The sequence below is a fragment of the Lingula anatina genome, chromosome 1 (assembly GCF_051362555.1).
Source record: "Lingula anatina isolate TDL-2025a chromosome 1, LinAna3.0, whole genome shotgun sequence".
NCBI classification, from domain to species: domain Eukaryota; kingdom Metazoa; phylum Brachiopoda; class Lingulata; order Lingulida; family Lingulidae; genus Lingula; species Lingula anatina.
In genome coordinates this window covers 53,231,146-53,249,195 of record NC_141767.1, presented here as the reverse complement: position 1 = coordinate 53,249,195, position 18,050 = coordinate 53,231,146, and the positions used below count along the sequence as shown (strand labels likewise).

At 32.2% G+C, this 18,050-nt stretch overlaps 2 protein-coding genes across 5 annotated transcripts; one reads left to right on the top strand and one right to left on the bottom strand.

The window, feature by feature from the left end:
* The first annotated feature begins 239 nt into the window (after window positions 1-239).
* Window positions 240-13,586, top strand: LOC106159684 (uncharacterized). Of its 4 annotated transcripts, none has more exons than XM_013536063.2 (23): window positions 240-360; window positions 3,581-3,691; window positions 4,047-4,110; window positions 4,967-5,062; window positions 5,411-5,512; window positions 5,826-6,053; window positions 6,300-6,392; window positions 6,608-6,703; window positions 7,062-7,160; window positions 7,390-7,452; window positions 7,695-7,784; window positions 8,017-8,115; window positions 8,336-8,428; window positions 8,669-8,785; window positions 9,040-9,156; window positions 9,862-9,969; window positions 10,478-10,546; window positions 10,765-10,851; window positions 11,191-11,277; window positions 11,773-11,859; window positions 12,043-12,144; window positions 12,417-12,530; window positions 12,700-13,586. In XM_013536063.2, the coding sequence occupies exons 3-23, from the start codon at window positions 4,084-4,086 to the stop codon at window positions 12,835-12,837; spliced, it is 2,112 nt and encodes a 703-aa protein (XP_013391517.2). In that variant the 5' UTR covers window positions 240-360; window positions 3,581-3,691; window positions 4,047-4,083; the 3' UTR covers window positions 12,838-13,586. The 4 variants fall into 4 exon arrangements, with proteins under 4 accessions (XP_013391517.2, XP_013391514.2, XP_086858613.1 ...); XM_013536060.2 differs by having other exon boundaries at window positions 3,581-3,704; XM_087002487.1 differs by lacking the exon at window positions 240-360 and adding an exon at window positions 388-476 and having other exon boundaries at window positions 3,581-3,704.
* A 477-nt stretch (window positions 13,587-14,063) lies between these two features.
* On the bottom strand, window positions 14,064-18,046 carry LOC106159678 (protein adenylyltransferase Fic-like). The gene is made up of 2 exons (XM_013536040.2): window positions 17,680-18,046; window positions 14,064-17,036 (listed from the first exon to the last, which is right to left on the bottom strand). The coding sequence occupies exons 1-2, from the start codon at window positions 18,017-18,019 to the stop codon at window positions 15,967-15,969; spliced, it is 1,410 nt and encodes a 469-aa protein (XP_013391494.2). The 5' UTR covers window positions 18,020-18,046; the 3' UTR covers window positions 14,064-15,966.
* Between the last annotated feature and the right edge of the window lie 4 nt (window positions 18,047-18,050).

The following is an 18,050-nucleotide window of genomic DNA, read 5'->3' as shown; positions in this document are numbered from 1 at the left end:
CAAAGATACATTATGTCCCCTGTTCAAGTCAAGGCACTCCAGTGATGAAAGGATACTTTATTTTTAAAAAATTGGTAATATGTATATCATATTTTCTTTGAGAGTTTGGTTGCAAAAAATAAATAAATAAATAGACAAACAAAATAAATAAATAAAACTACATTTAAATCGTTAATAGTAATGAAAATAAGGAGAAAAATAAGGTTGATCCAAATGATTTGGGCTTATGGGGTAAGGCAAAAAGCCTGTCTTGTCTTGGTTTGGTTCTCTTCGTGCAACATCGGCGAGCAGTTATTTATGCGTACCAGCGGCAATACATGGAAACCGACAAGTCAACAAAGTTTATTCCCACAGACAAAGGTATGTTTTCGTGCGTTAAAGTGAATATCAGAATGTATTGCTATTTCCAAGATTAAGGTGTAAATCAACGCCTATTTCAAAGGACTTATATCAGAATTGGTTCATCTGACGTACAGGTATTTATACAGATACTAGTACACAATGCCGCAGTACATAGTTTATGAACCGGCTTGCTGCCAAAGTAAGCATGCCTCAAATGTGTATTGTACTGATTACTGCCAATACACTTAGTTCAAAATATTATCCAAAAGGTCACCACAATAACTGTTTTAAATTGAAAACTCATATTTTAGTAGAACTAAGACTTAATTAGAAAGTTTTATTTGGTGAGTTTTTTCCAATGGAACTGGAACCGCCAACTGGAACAACAGCACATTTAGTGAACATAACATTTTAAATTTTAAATGAAAGAAGCCCTGCTTTAAATACCTCTTAACAGTTAATATTATTTCCTAATTAATTTGCATACTTCAAACATGTTTGAAATACCGGTATAACTTTGCTGAATGAACTAAAAATTGTTGCTTTTCTTTGTTGTTAATCACCAGTCTTAGATGATTATTTTAGCAATCCTTCTTTGGCATGACACGTAATATGTAATTAATTATGTTATATTGTATAGTACGTACCAGCCCTAAATGTAATTATTTTCTCTGATACTGTATGTACAGGTAGTGGTACTATTTGTGCTCCTCTGTTTGTTTACTCTATTTGTGTTAACCATAAATAGGAATGTGTTGTACTAGTATATACATGTATGTATTGAATTCATTACATTTCCAAGTTTACCTCCACTAAAATCTGGTGTAAGGGGCACATCACAGTAGTAGAGCAAGTAAGGCATCAAAATTAATTCATGCTTGTACTTGTAGTTAATTGTACTTAATTAGCAATATATTAATGACTGTTATTAATGTTCAGTCATTTTGTTCTTCAGGCTAATTAGAGTCAGCTACAAATAAACTGATTTTGTTTCAGAACATGATATGTTTTCCATTGGATTGTCCTACTGAAATAGTACATACTGGGTACTTTATGGAGGAAAGTTAGGTACACATGTTTCTGCAGGTGTGCTAGGGACATATAACTAGGTCTTGTAGGAGTATCTTTCCCACAAGAACTTATAAATTGCTCCCCAGTTACCCCCTCCAGAGATTTCTACCCTACATGATAATATCTATTATTAGTTGTGAGCACAGCTCTTTCCATTTCCTTTTTTCCCCCTTTTTTTATTAAGTCCTTGTCATTGCTTTTCATTGATAAAACAGGAATTATTAATTGAGTCAGTAACCAAGAAGAATACTTTTGCAAGTCATTGGGTAACTACTAGTACTGTAATTTATTTTGCCTGGTTATTTGTTGGACATAATTGGTGTACATTAGTACAAATAGATGGTTACTCAGAAGTTATCCTTTGTTTTAAGCTTTTCTTTTCTTTCAATTATTTTATCCTTTTATATTTTATTTTGTTAACTGGAGTTACTGGTACATAAAACTGAAAATTCAGTGTTGCAGTTCTATGTACTAGTGGTATGAACATATGTTGATCACTAGCTTTCAGTTTGTTCGAGTTCACTTTTAGAGGTGTTTTTATTGTCAGCAGGAGTGATGAATTTGAAAATCTTTATGTTGGACTACCCAGGGTGTGTTTATAAAGTTCTCTTCTCAATTATTTTCTTCTTGGAAGATATTTTGTGTAAATTCTACAAATGTACCCACTGGTCTATAGTTCTTTTTTAGTAGCAGTATGAAAAATACCAGCTTTTCTTTGTTGTAACAGGTGTACAAACTTTACACAAGCTGCACATTCTTACTAGAAATACTAGTAAATATACTCCATACTTAAGGCTGCTCAAGAGGTCATTAATGTTCTTATAAAGGAGAAATATTAGCTTGCTAGACAACATATTCACATTTTAACTACTGGTCAATTGAGATGTTATACATGTAGATAGCAAAATCATAGTTCACACTGAGCTAGAGCTTGGTGAAATATGCCTTAGTGTAACCTATAGGATAGATGATGAAGTCTATATTTTGGGTCCTAGGTGTAACCAACTTTCATTCATTCATTTCTATTGCTTTTGTGGTGCCCTGGTCAGATTTCACACATGCATGCAAATGCTTTGGTAATGGACATGAAATGAACAATATTGTTCTTTGACATGTTGTGTTTCAGCAATGTCAGCAAACCGTAGATGTTGGTAACAATGAGCTTTATTCAGCAGATAGATTTATCTAATTATGTAATCATCCACTCTCTGTAAATGAGTAAATACTCTTTCTGAAAAGTTATGCATACATGATTGACTACACATTTATGTATAGATGTAAATGCAAGATAATGTGTGAATTTATAGAAATATTTAAACTGAAGTTTTCATAATGTGGCTGGCAAGTGTGAAGCTATGAGTATTCGCTCTTATGAAGATGTAAATGGCCTAATCATGTATTTAGAAGGTATTTCAGAAGATGTATTATATTTATTAGGCATTTATTTGATAGAAAAAATAATTTTTTACTGTCACACACACTGTCAGTGGTCTATGATCCATATCTTAGCAGTTAAAAGCTTGAACAATATTGAAGTGCACACATGATGTTGAATGTTGGTACCCTGTGAACAATTTTGGTTATAGAATAAGATATATATCAATCAAAGTATTCTAAATGGAATGTAATGAATAATATTTTTTTGTTTTTTTATGAATTAAAAGGAAGCACCATATTATGATCCACATGTTGTGTTGATTCCCTACTAAGTAGATCCACTGTATAAAAATTCAAAAGTACTTATGAGACATGCTACAACTGCTTTCCTTGACTTATCCACATTTCTCTACAATGTCAACTCAAGGATATATAATAGTGCTTTTCCACTCAGTGGGTGATGTATGACAGAAGTTGTTTACAGTTGCCAAGGGGGTGACCTTATTTGCAGTTAACATTTGGCTCCGTCATTCAACCTTTTCAAAATGAGCTGTTAAAAATAATGCATTTACAAAGGCGTCTTTTTCACTTAACAGTTCTTCTACCTGGCAAAAGGAACCGGAATATTTGGACAAGGAATGTGTGAATTTTTATACAATTATTCTTTGTAGGGTATTCAAAGGAGTTTCTTGATAGAAGTCTTTGGATTTTAACCAAAAACATCTACGGTTTTGGTTGACAATTAATACCAAGTGCTCAGTAAATAACTAGTTTTTATTTGTTTATTCAGGTTATGGCAGAAAGGGCATCATTGAATTAAAGGGATTAAAAGCTGTTCAAGAGTAACAAGTGCATATGAAGTGACCAGTGTGTGGAGGACACTGTGCAAACAACCCAAGAGGTAAAGTGTGGCGGTAAGCATCTCAGTTGTAATGGTATGGTTATTGAGCTACAAATAAAGTTTTCCAAGTCAAAAATAAGATATGAAATAGCATTTTTATGTTAAGTTTTATTTTAAAAATTGATTGTTTTACAAAGGTATCATATAAGTGTATTATAATATGAAGTTAAATCATTATAACCAAGTTTATTAAGTGCTGCAGGTACATGTAGACTTGAAGGTTGAGAGGATAATCTAATATTATTGATCTTGTAATTTTTATTAGATTTTCAAATTTAAAAAACGATTAAATTTAGTAGGGCTGTATTTTTAAAATTATATGAAATTGTATAATTCCTATTTATTTATTTTGAAGGTACATTATGGTTTGATGAGGGAACGATAATTTCAAGATGACTTGTGTACAGTTGGCAGAGCAGGTAAATACATGTTGTTTTCTTAGGTCTTGCTTGTTTCTTTTCACAGAAGTTTGAGGCTTATCTGTTTTAATTAAGAGAAATGTTATAATTGCAAACATATAAAACAGAAAGTTGAACATTGGAAACAATCCATTTTAGGCTGTTAGCACTGCGTGCCATACATGACTAGAAAACATGCGAAAATCTCTTAGGTCAGATTAACTTTTCAATGATTAATGTGAAACTCTTTGTGCAGGGATTGTTTTCTTAGAGGGCATTCCCAGAGATTTAGATCGATCTTACTAGATCGACCTAACTCCCTGGGGGTTCACGCTAAATTGCAGTCAGCCGACCACGCATGGAAGTTAATTACCCCTTTACAGCTTGTAGTAGGCAGGACGGACATTTAAGCCGGATTATCTGACAGTAATCTAGTGAGACTCCCCACGGGGATAGATTGATCTAAAATCTATGGGAATGCGCCCTAAGAAAACAATGCAGAATTGACATGCAAAACTTTGTGAAATAAGAGAAAACAAACAAAAGAATTTTCATGTATAAATTTATTTAGCTTTTATCTGTTGCAGCACACCAACAAGTTAAGTTATAGTCTGCCATTATTTCTGACCCCTCTCTCCCTCAATCCCTGTCAAATCTTTTTTGACTTTATGCCAAGACTGGGCTTTTATCGGATGTATCTTATTACTTTCATTATAATAAGATTTTCCAGAAAAACAATTTCAGTTTAAATTCTATTGCATATTGATGGTAATTTACATAGTAAGTATTGGCAGCATGCAACTGCAAACTATTTATTATGATTTTTAAGTTAGTCTGTGTGAAAACATATTAATTAGAAACACTCTTTGAACACTAGTTGCACCAGATTATTTGTGAAGGCAATTATCCAGAGGTCAGGAATTTACTGGATCATGTTGTGGACCCCAGGGCACTGCAAGAAGTTGAGGAACAGGTATTGTATTCCACTAGTTTTTGGTAAAGTCAAAGTGTTTGCAATCATACTAATTAATATTGAATAATAATTTTTTGGTTCAGTCTGTTGTTCATTTAGCACAAGATTTATCACCAGTTTTTCTCTAGATTGTTAGACTTGTGAATTATTTCAGTCATTTTATTAGAATTGTCTTTGAAGCTACATGAATTTTTGAAATTACCTTTAACACAGTCTGATAAGACCAAGAACAGACAGGTTCAATAAAAAAATGCAGACATATTTACATTTTTTTTTACCTTTCCCTAATTTTTTCTTCCAACATAAGCAAATTGGTTTATCATGGTTATAATTTTCTGTAAATTTCAGTTTTCTGATAGAGATCCAGTAGTGTGTGCTATTGATAACAACAAAGAAACAATTGCTTGTTATTTGGTGGAGAAAGGCTTTACAATTTTAAATGAATATCAGGTAATATTTATCTGAATTAAAATGTTTGAGAAAAGAATGTTATATTCAAAACACAGAATTAACAGTTCCATGATCTATAATCAATATGTAACTAAAATTGTGAATGTAAAGTAACAGCCAGAATAATGAAAAGCTGTATCCATTTTCAAAGCAAGGGGAAATTATAACATTATACTTGAATTATACAATTTTGATATTATAAGTATATATATATAAGCAGTCAGTCGCTTTTGGTTGTTACTGCATGGCCTCTTTTTTAATGCAAGGCTCACTGTCTCTGTTTCTTATGCCAAATTTGTCAAAATCTTTTCAGTTCCCAGACAAAACGTGTGATCACTGGTGCTATTCTGACCATGGAGACATTCGCTGCCCTGTGTCAGCCTATGATGCCAGGGACTTGGCACATACAAGAGGCCTTCTGAAAGTGCGAGACTTGATAGATGACATCAGAAAATGTCGCAGGAAGCCAGGAGATGGCCTACAGCAAGCACCTACTCCTCTAATTGAAAGAGAACCTAGTCCTGTTAAGAAAGAAAGAAAGGTAATTTTGTCTGTTAGGTGGACATACCTGTCCAGTGTTGCTTGTGACATAGTGATAAAGCAGCCTTGACATAACTGAAACTTAACATGCATTTTAAAAACATATCCTAAGAATAGCACATATAAGATTGTGCTAGACCAAATTTAAATAACAGAAATAATTTCTGAATGTAACTGCTTAGAACATGTAACGTATCTACTCAAAACTTCTTTAATATATTATTGTGACATTTATGTTCTGTTTTAGTCTGCCATGTCATCCAGACTTAAAAAATCCCAGGGAGTTGGAGACATTGCCAGAAGTCACATTCAAAATTTAGGACCTGATTACAAAGATATGGTAATTTTCTAATTATAAAGGGTGTTTTCTTTTGAAGGGTGGTAAAATTGTATTATCTTCTTGGTAGTTCTGCTTGCTGGTGCACAAAATCAAAATATTGAATAAATCTGGTAAATGTAAGTATAATTTAGGTTGGTTATTTCAAAAAAATGAGAAAAGTCATCAAAATTTGATAACTTTTTTTTACATTTATTTAAAATTTATTGTTTTTTCAGAATGGCAACTCTCTTCTTCATCAATTTGTGGAAGGTGATGTCACTGTGCTGTATGCCTTGGCTAGTGGAGGGGTACCTGTTAACTCTCAAAATAAGGTGTTGTATATGATATTGTTTTAACTATACAATTTAATCACCTACATGTCATATTGCTTATTTGCATTTAAAGTATTGCAATTATGTATATGCTAGTGAATGTTAGATAAAATGGTCTAACATTATCAAGCTAATTTCATCAGATTTATGAAATCTGTTGAACATATAATATAAGTTACACTGATATTTGGTTTTGGTAACAAGGAAAAGTGTGTATGCTCTTTTGTTTATTGAAAAATTATATGGAGTTGATATTAATTATGATGTCATATTAAGTTGAACAGAGAATATATAGACAACCCTTCAGAAACACATCAGGAGGCACTGACAAAAAATTGTTTCCATCTATATATTTTAGAATGGTGATACAGCTCTCCATCTTTCTGTGCGATCTGGCCAAATAGGGGCCACAGAAAGCCTGCTTCAATGTGGAGCTGATTTTAGTATAAGAAATAAGGTAAAATTAGGTATTTGTGTTAAGATGAAAGGGAACTTTTTTCTTTAAGAAAGGTGTTTTTGAAAATTTTTAAAATGTGACATATGAAAGACAAATGTGTGAGAGACTAATTATTATAAATTCGACATGAAATGCATCCTAAATTCATTTGCCTGATTATTTTTATAAATTGTAAGCATTGCTCAGCTCTTTTTATTCAGCAGCTATTAACTTTGAAGTCAAATTTCAGCTTGGTCTGACTCCACTGGATGAGAGTAATGGCAAACTGAAAGAGCTTTTGAACAGGTATAAGGTGAGTCCTTATGGTGAAATACAGGGAGAACCTACTTGTTACTGATTGTAAATGAATAGATATTCATAAATATGCATAAATAAACGGGTATTCCTCATTCAGATGTGCTAATAATTGTCGTATGTAATGGTTATATATAACCTTTTATTCTTTTTCAGTGGCTGATATATTTCTGTTATTTAAAACATGCATTTGTAAAAATTTTACTTACATCTGGAATTGAAATGCTCCTTTCTTTTCAGCCTGGTTTGGTTCAAGCTATTCTTGATGGCAACACTACAGCTGTTGGCAGGCTCATAGATCAGTGGTGCAATGTTAATGCAGTTGTCAAGGTAATCTCTAGGAAAACTTGGCATAACTTGAAATTTTAGAAATGTTTTCTTGTAATCTGTTGTTATAGTTTAAGGTTTATGTGTGAAACTCAAAATGTTTATGAAATGCATAAGATAACTGTTCTGACATCAGTAATGTATTTAAAAAACACTTCCTCCCCATATTATTTTACCATTAAAGCAATAAATTTTTTTCTAATTAAACAAACTCATCTGCTTGGTGTTTGAATAGGAAGGAAAGACAGTGCTAGAATATGCCAGGAGCTTGTCTGGGAAAATACCAACCATTCTGAAATGTTACAATGATCTCAAAAGTTTTCAGCCTACCAGTGTAAGTAATTACATATTATTTTATACTGAGCTTTTCTCTTTTCCTTTGTCTAAACCAACCATTGTTCTCCCTCTCTCTCTCTCTCCCTTAAGCAGATACATGTAAACAAAAATATACTGTAGTAAAATTTTGTTTCCAATAAATAAAAACAGCAATTTGTCCCCAAGTGACACAGATATTTTTTAAATTTTTTTCCAAATTGTTCTTTATTTTTCTTTAGGAACTTATACATGCAGTGCTTGCTGATGACTTGGCTAGTGCAAAAACAGTTCTTAAAACAAAGAAAAGCTGTATTGTGAATAAAGGATTCAAGGTAAGCCAGATTACCGCTACTTATTCAATGTTGCTAGGATTATATTTCACCTCACAACCAACTTGCTTAAATCATTTAACATTCATCATATCATATTCCTTGTGGAAAACTGCCAAACTGGCTACATCAACTTGCCAATAGTTTTATTGTCTGTATGCTACTTATATTTGCTGTTTGTGTGTACTTAGTACTTTTCAGATGATTAGCTAGATAAATGCTGCTTGTCATTTATCATTTTAGGGTCCTCAGGGTACCACACCCCTTGCATGTGCCATCAAATGCAATAACTTGGAGATGGTCAAGTTGCTGGTGGAGCATGATGCAAAGATTGCTGTCAGAGTCAAGGAGAGGGAGGAGGTATTGAATGTGTGTGTGTGTGTGTGTGTATGTGTGTGTGTGTGTTAGAGAAAGTGTGTGTGTTTAAACAGCTTTATGTATTGACTGGTTTTTGTATTTGTATATTGCAAGAAAAAGATGTCTTATTATTTGTCCCAGTAATTAGTTAATGGCATCAGTTGAGAACAAACAAAAAGTCAAAGTCTTAGAAAGCAAGTTTGGTTGATCACAATGAAACATTGCAACATATAATACATGCTTTCTTTATTTTCAAGGATGAATGCAGAGACACAATGCCCCTAATTATGAAGGCTCTTTCACCAAAAGAACATTTGGATGTAGCAAAATATCTTCATGCCTGTGCCCGTTTAGAAGCAGCTGAGAAAGACAAGGTTAGATATATTCTCAAAATAAACTAGAAAAGCACTCAGAGAGCGCAGATCTCCGCCAAGGCAGCAATGTCTCCACCCAATGCCGTTTCTCCCCTAAATTTTCGATATTTTTTATTTTAGATTATTGATTGATTATTGATCCAGATCACCATCAAAAACTAATCATCTGTTCCTTGGCCCACTTCTGATAGTTCCTGAAAATTTCATCAAAATCGGTCCATAACTTTTTGAGTTATGTTGATGACAGACAGACAAACAAACAGGGGTGAAAACAACCTCCTTGGCAGAGGTAACAAGCTCATGTATTCTTCACCTGTAACATTACAATCTTTTGCTTAAATCTGATGATACTCTGAGCAGCAAATGTGATGTCTACCAGATTCTTTGTCAATTCTCCATTTGTGAACACTTATTTGACAGTCAGTAGAGGTTTGATTGAAGATTACTGCACCAATTACCAACATGTATCGTCTGGTTTTCTGATTCCATAGAAGGGCATGTGAAGTAGTTATTAGACTTGTCCAACATTAAGGTTGGTGCAGTAAAACTTCAATAAAGTCCTGCTTAAGCTCGATGTATGGAAATTTGAAATTGATGTAACTGGTCTGTTTTGGCTCTAAAATTTGGACTTTCTGATGACTGAAATTGTATTTTTTATCTAAAAAGGGCTATTTATTTTGTTTACATGAATTTTTTTTCTGTAAGGATGGCAATACATTGCTTTTGAGAGCAATCCAGGATGGCTGCTCAGTGAAATGCATAGAATGGTTAATAAATGACATGCTGGGACAAAACCTAGTGGAACGGACTAAGGTTTGTTGATTTCAGAAGCACCAAATCAGAATTAAGATGAGGAATCAGTACATAGTAAATTGCAAAATAATGAAGTCTCAGTGGGTGCTGTTAATGCTTTGTGCTTGCATATAATATTATGCTCTTTTAAATCACACCCTGATATAGTGTTCTGAAAGCTAATTGCTTCAAACAACATACTTTCTCTGAAAATTACTGTACTGTTTGGATCTTTTCAATGGGCAAAAATTATCAATTTTTCAGATACATAATTTTATTATCACAAAAGCTATATTTCAATATGGCATTTGTGGTGCTTTTACTGCATTTAATAAAACCATAGAGTAGCCTGCTGATTAATTATGTTGCTACCACTCGGTAGGAATGTTCTAATAAAAAAAAAAATTACTTATAAAACACAGTATCTGTAAAATTTTCCCTCTTTGAAAAGATTGAGCAACTACTGTACATAGTTGGATACCTTGTATATAGCTTTTTTAAAACATGATTTAATTTATTTAAATTTTAGAATGGACTTACACCAAGAGAACTAGCATTTAGCCTAGGAAAACATGATATAGTTCAAGCTATTGATAAGGTTTGTTCTTGTGATGAATCATTTACTTACTAATAGGCTCGTATGTTTATTTTTATACAAATCTACTATTTTATTCATACGTCTTTGATTGATTTCAGTTCTATTACTGCATCAAAATGTGATCATTAAGTTTAAATATTCTTTGTGTCATGGTATAAATTTGCAAGATAATAAATAAAAATATCATAGTATAATTCCTATTTTTCTATAATTTTCAGATTGTCATAAGGCTAGTTGGTTTTCAGTTTGTGAGAACGCTTGTGGCATGTTTTTATGGCTTTGCAAATTTCCAAATTAAAGACAATGTAAGTAAAGAAAGGTGAAACCAATCTGTAGTTGTGCTGATATAGACACATTTTTAAAGATGGAAAGAAGTCTTACTTGTTTACTGTAAAGCAATTCATGTACATGTACATGTAAGGTAAGATGTAAATTAGGAAAAGTAAAAATCATATTTATTGAGTGAGTTAAAGAAAAGACCTTATTATATACTGGGTTATTTTGGATTCAGATGCATTATATTTCCTTCATTGAAAAGTAGTATATTATAGCTTTGATAAGTGCAACAATTTATTTTTATATGGACATATTTTGAATAACTAAGTGATACATATCATACATACCTATTTATTTTGCTTTTCTAGGAGACTGGTGAAGCCCTGTTGCAGGTAGCTATGGAGATTGGGAGTGAAGAGGATATGTTTGCCATTAGTCACTGCACTGAAATTGAGGTAGGTTGAATTAAAAGCTGTTGAAAACAGTAGACTTAATATCAAGTCATGTAAGTGACAGCTGGTGACAGTAATCCTATGCAACTTCTTATAATGATGAAGTTAAGAAATACTGAAAGTCTCTTCATTGGATGTGGATCTTTTGTATGTTTTAGTTATTTTTTTATTCTTTTTATAACTTATTTTAATGCTGATCAGTCCCCCTTGTATCAAAAAACTCTTTAATACTGTCCAAATCTTTTCAACTTGCATTTTTATGAAATTTTATTTTAATGAAACTACACTTGTTCACCAGCAAAATGAATTGAAAACCTTCTCTGTATAAAATAGGCATTTAGTTTTTTTTTTTTTTTTACATTTTTTTCTTGAACACAATCAACAGCACCACTTCATGCTGATGATAATAATTGAACTGGTATATATATGTAGATTGCTAACAGTTTTAATTTCTTTCATGTAAGCAGGTAGTTCAATCTTTTATGTTTTTTTTTTCAGTGTATGGCAGTCCAGCTTTTTCATGCAGCAGCAAGGGGAGATATTGTACAAGTTGAGAAATTGAATACAGCTGAATATGTAGACAAGGTGAGCATTTTTGTCACAATAGTTTTTATGTGTATGTGAGTGCCTGCATGCTTGTGCATGTGTTCTAGAATATGTGCATGTACATGTATATTTGAACATGTACACATATGTATTTACCTCTGATAATTTTATTTCTCAACATGTCAAAACATATTTAGACACTTGAAGAATTTTGATTTTCAGAATGGCTATACAGCATTAATACGGGCAGTGGTCTTCAACCAGCTTCCAGTGGCAGAGAAATTGGTCATCATGAGACCAGTGTTAAAGAGTATTCCAGATAATGTAAGATAGCATACTACTAATTAAAAAAAAGCAATAAAGACTTACTGTTTCTGTTTTGTTTATTGAGAGAAGTTTTCTATTTGATGATGCTGTATGCATTGCAGAGGAGTACATTAAAGATGCTTGGTGTACATGTAGGTCTTGTTACTTCTGAACTTTTTGTTTAATCTGCCAGTTTCTTTTATATGTGACTTTTCAAACTATTTAACCAAGACTTGGTTTTACTGCCAGATTATGGAAATACTAGTAACTCTGATTGTATTTCTTACCAGTGTAACCGCTACCCACTCCACTATGCCTATGCCATGCCTGAAAACATAGGAAGACCATTTGTAGAATTATTTCTGCAGAGAAATCCTGAAGATATTGAGAAGAAAAAAGACTGGGTAAATGAATGACACTCATGTTAAAAGGAATAACACAGCATTTTAGAAATGAACAAGCCAATCTCATTTTAACATTAACATTATTAAAATTGGAAAATTATGTGTAGCAAGAATACATTTGCTGTTACGCTTGAATTCAGTGTAAACCCATTTTTTCAATGTATTACAGCTGGGCAGAGAAGCAGCAGAGTACCAAGCAATGAGAAATACCCCAGAGGTCTTGGATATGTTGAACAAGGCCAGGACACTGGATGCCTATGGGAAACCAGGACCCCCACTAGCACCTGTTTTGATAAATGGTGTCTAATGCTTATGTCCACTGATGCATCTGAAGGATTCTACAGTTACTGACGAGTCTGTTAGTGCCCCATGTTATTCAATATTTTATGGTAAAAGTTAACTGCAGTATTCCATGCTGCAACCTAGTGATAGTATCTGTCCTGTTGTTACATTTTTGTATGATGTAAAGAGTCTAGACTGTCTGGCAATGAACTGATTGAAAGTTATGATGCATTTAAGAGAAAAAAATATTTACATGTACTGTGGAGCTAAACCTGGCACCCCGAGTTTCAGAGGATGCTGGAAACTGCTGGAAACTCCTCTCATCTTTTTCAAAACTGCATGTTTGATAAAAGCGAGATGATCAATTGCTGGACACAACGGAGGCATTCTGATAGTAGAGAGGTGAATTTCTAGTGACCTCTGAAACTCAGTGTTGCTTGGTCAATTGATGATAATTTATAGTGATATGCATTTTAATGTTAAAAGTTTTCATAATGTGTCAAAATGTGAGTTGTATCATTGTGCACTAAATGTATGTGATATTTATGCTTCCATGTGCCTTTTTCAAGTTTTTAAAATCAGTTTACATGTTTTATATATTTATATTGAACAAAAATATCCATGCATGCATACATAATGCATGTCCACTCATGATGTAAAGAAAGTGTGATCATTAGTATTATATTTATCACTACTTTTTAGAATTTATCCTATATTCTGTGACCAAAGAAAGAAAAATATAAATACAATAAAAAAAATATATTTTTAAGTTAATATTGAGTTATCTTTTTAAATTACCCATGCATGTTTGAAGTGAATGTGATCACCCTTTGTGCTGAATCACATTTACCAATATTCTGCCAAGTAATTTTTCCCTTTAGGCCAATTACAAAAGCTAAACTGATACATTTGTCCCCATTTCAATTCTTTTATGGCAGGCAAGATGCATCACGAATCTGGGATATTGAGATTGATTACATTTTAAAATATTGTCTTCAAATTAAGGGAGTATAAATAACATTTAACAAATTGTTTTCCTTTAATGGTTTTTTAACATTTAATAAATTGTTTTCCTTAATTGATTTTCTCTTTTCTGGCAAAACAAGATTTAAGTTGATTACCATGAAACTAAATGTATAACTTCATTCTCCGTGTCTTGCACCACTGCTTTTCAGTTGGTTAAAATAGATTTGGACTCCAAACTCATCTCAAAAAAAAAAAAAAAAAAAAAAAGAGACAAGTATTAGGCAATTTTGCTGTGAATTGCATTTAATCAATATGTTCAAAAACCAAATTGCACAAAATACTGATTAAAACAGTAACCATATCCTGTGTATATCCAAATCTTCTTTGACAAATCTCACTATCAGTAAGATATAAAACTGAGTATGGCATCATATTACATAGATCTGGAGTAAAGAGGAAGATGGCTTGGGAACTTGTAACACTTCATCTTTGTTTTTTAACTACCCTTATCTCTTGTGGCAAATCACTTGACGTGTACCAAGAATTATTTTCAAAAAAAAAATTGGTCAAAAATATAAAAGACTGATCACAACATATTTCACATGAAAAACTAAAAAAAGAAACAATTTTTTATCCAAACTTTCAAGAATGCCATGAAAAAAACCTGAAACATTAAAGAAAACATTTTTTTAAAAAATTTAATAACCCAAACCCTACTAGCCTACAAACCAGATGACATTTTTCTTCAAATAAACCATTTGAATATTTCTATCAGATTGTTCATGGTTCCAGGAATTAATTAAATAACGTTTTAGTGATAATAATCACATACATTGGAACAAAACTGTTTTCTAAAGTGATAACTATCACTAAAACATTATGAAATCTGTATATATACAAATGTTTGGTGTAACTTTTTGTGTTCACATTGGATTAGCTGAAACAATATTATACAGTGCCCCCATGTACAATATTTGGCTCTTGGTGATGTCAACTAAAATAGATATGTCGATCTTTTAGGTAAGTCAGTCTTTCAATAATCAAAGAACATTCACATGCACTCCCTCCTCTTTAAATAACAATTTCTCATACAGCTGGCCTGCAGCATCAATAAATTAAAAAAACATCACAGATATACATCAGAAATCAAGAAGTGCAACAGATCTAGACAAAAACTTGGTTATATTAGCTACAAAGCTTATGTCTTGAATGAGCACTGCAATGCCTAATGTAATTTTAAGATCTGCTAGTAAGATTACTATTTCGATAAGAATGACACTAGCAGTTAATTTGTATGTTGATGCTGGGTGCCAATCATATTTTTTGTTATTTTCAGTATAGTTTTGGCTCTTGTGAACATGTGCATTTCTTTTTCACCAAATGCTAAAAGCCAATATCACGGCTAAAGAAAATCCTTCATCCTTTTCAACATTTAATCGCTATTTTGATTATGTAAAGGAAAAAATTCAGCCTTTTTGAAGAGAAATTATGTTAGAATTAGCCATTTTAGTTATATATATTATGAAATCATGCTTATAAATATGTTATATTTTAATATGCCAAAACTACCTAGCCACTGAAGACTCTAAACTAGGATAGAAGATAAATATATATTTTGGGTCTTATGTCTAAAAGAAACAATATTCCAATCATCAGTCTTGTCATAAAGAACATAAAAAGTTTAAAAAGTTGTGAAAAAAAAAAACAAAAAAAAAAACAAACAAATAAATAAACAAAAATAAATAAGTTCCTTGGGTTTTTGTTGCACTCTTGTGATAGATAACTATATTTATCACAATATTTATGTTCAATGGCAGTTATCTACAATAAAGATAAATTCATAAAGAAACTTGCAGTTTCAGCTTATGGAGTAAACCCAAAACATTCTAGATTCATAAAATAAATAATTTATCATGACATCATATTTCATTTCCATATTAAAAGATAGCTTAACAATTCATAGTAATTTATTTGCTCCACTATCTTATCTAGAAATGTAAGGGGAATGCCAAAAATAAGTTTTTCCTACATATACCTTTAAAACAATGTATAAGTTAGGAGCAAAGTAAACTAACTAGACCTATGGCAGTGCTTCTCAGGGAACTCTTTAACTGTAATTATACTATATATATAGTATATTTACTATAATAATATACTATACATAGATCTCAAATTGTATCAAAACAATTTAAGGATCTACAATTATCACTCTTTCTTGTTCTCGGTACAGTGATAATTTTCCCTCATAATCTTTGGTGGCAGAGAGCAAGTAATCATCTAATGTTCTTTCCAATATTGAAGCAATAAAACGAATAAAAGGCCTAACATCTCCTTCACTTGCTGTCTCAATGTGTTGATAATATAGGTGTTTTTCGCCCACTGGAATTATAATGGGAGGGTAACCAGCATGCATAAGTATGAGATTCATGAGTAATCTTGCCGTCCTTCCATTTCCATCATAAAATGGATGGATGAGCACCAGTTTATAGTGGGCCAAAGCACCAAGTTCTACTGGATGCATCCTCATAGAGACATCAGAGTTTAACCACTCTGTAAACTCCTCCATTAATCCAGAAACATCACTCGCTGCAGGAGGAATGTAGTGTCCAACATAAACTTGAGTGCTTCGTATGTGACCTGCTTCAACTGGGTCTACAAACCCAAGTACTCTTTTGTGAATTTCTAAAATATCATTTAAAGTTATTTTCCCAATTTTTTGTACTAATGTACTATTAATATAGCTCAGAGCTAAATCTAGTCCTAAGACTTCATTGTGTTCCATAATGCTTTTGCCTGCAATAGCCATTCTGTTCTCTACTACAGATCTTGTCTGTGATAAAGTCATAGTATTACCCTCCAAAGCTACAGTATGATATATATGATGAATATAACTTTCTTTCTTCATCCTTCGGAGTCCTGGGTGATTTTCAGGTATCCTAAAAAACATCTCCCGTTTCTTTTCTATCCTATTAAACTGAGCTTGGTCTATTTCTTGTACAAGTGGTAGCGTCCTCTGTCTGTTAGCCATGGCTTTACTGTGCTGTGGACTGGCTGCAATAGCTCTGTAATACATGTGTTCTGCTTTGATGATGTTCTCTCCTTGGTTCTCTAGAAATTCTCCATATTCATTTAAAATATCTGCATGTGTTGGATCTAATGCCAATGCATGTTCGAACAGCTTCAAGGCTTTTTCATGTTTACCATGCTCCTTCATTTCAACTGCCAGTTTCAAAGCTGCCAAGGCTTCTGTTTTCACTTCTGGAAATGAAGAAATATACATAATATGGACCCTGAAAACTATATAATGTGAAAATATTTCTCTTTAATGCGACTTCCTCAGCTTGAGTTTATTTGACAGCAAAACAAACAAAGGATAAGTAAAATTTTATAATTCAGAAAAAAAAAATGTTGAGCAGTGTTCAGAACAGATTATTTCAATTTGTACTAATGCTTTACTGACAATTTAGTTGGTAAATGAATCTAAAAACCACATATTATGACTTTAAAATACCACACTGGTCTACCACAAAAAAAAAAAAAAAAAAAAAAAAAAAAAAAAAAAAAAAAAAAAAAAAAATTTGTTAAGTATATATAAACAAAATTATGTAATCACCATATGTAAATCTACAGTATACCATTGTAAACTATTTATATAACTACATACATTGTAGTTTACTAAGGTAACATACGGTGAATTTATCAAATTTATTAAAAACAATCATTTAAACCTTATCTATTTATGGTTATTATTATTTTGCTTATAGCAGGCTATTGCGGTATTCTAAAATGCTTTTATGTTTTTTAGATTCATTAACCGATGAGGGTGACAGTCAAGCTCGTTTTTAATGAAAGTGAAAATTAGTTCAGTTTTTAATGTTATCCAAGATTTATGATAACTTACCTTCTTTCTTCTCGAGTACTTTTTTTGAACGTGCCAGTAAACTCGTCTTTGTGACAGTGTCACATTGTAAATCCTCAAGGTGTTTTTTGTATATTAAAACTGAAGGATTAGAAATTTCCTTACTTTTTAACTCGGAATCGCCGAAACCAAAACTTGCGTTCGTTATCAAGCGAGTTACATTTGGAATATATATGGAAAGATAAGCTAAAGTTATACCACTAAATAGAACAATCAATATAGTAACTTTTGGAAACATTACGCGTTTTTCTCCTGCCTCTTCATTATCTAAATGGCTTCTAAAGCCGTTAACACATTTGACTTCACCTTCCCATTTTGCCATGTCAAACTCTAATGAAAACTTCCGGTTATTC

What these genes read in the sequence shown, in the direction of transcription:
- LOC106159684 (XM_013536063.2), top strand. Translation starts at nt 4,084, where the DNA reads ATGACTTGTGTACAGTTGGCAGAGCAG. An exon ending in GAGTCAAGGAGAGGGAGGAG is followed by an intron (nt 8,786 to 9,039) that starts GTATTGAATGTG and finishes TTTATTTTCAAG; the next exon opens with GATGAATGCAGAGACACAAT. An exon ending in TAGTTCAAGCTATTGATAAG is followed by an intron (nt 10,547 to 10,764) that starts GTTTGTTCTTGT and finishes TATAATTTTCAG; the next exon opens with ATTGTCATAAGGCTAGTTGG.
- LOC106159678 (XM_013536040.2), bottom strand. Translation starts at nt 18,019, where the DNA reads ATGGCAAAATGGGAAGGTGAAGTCAAATGTGTTAACGGCTTTAGAAGC. An exon ending in AGTACTCGAGAAGAAAGAAG is followed by an intron (nt 17,037 to 17,679) that starts GTAAGTTATCAT and finishes CTTCATTTCCAG; the next exon opens with AAGTGAAAACAGAAGCCTTG.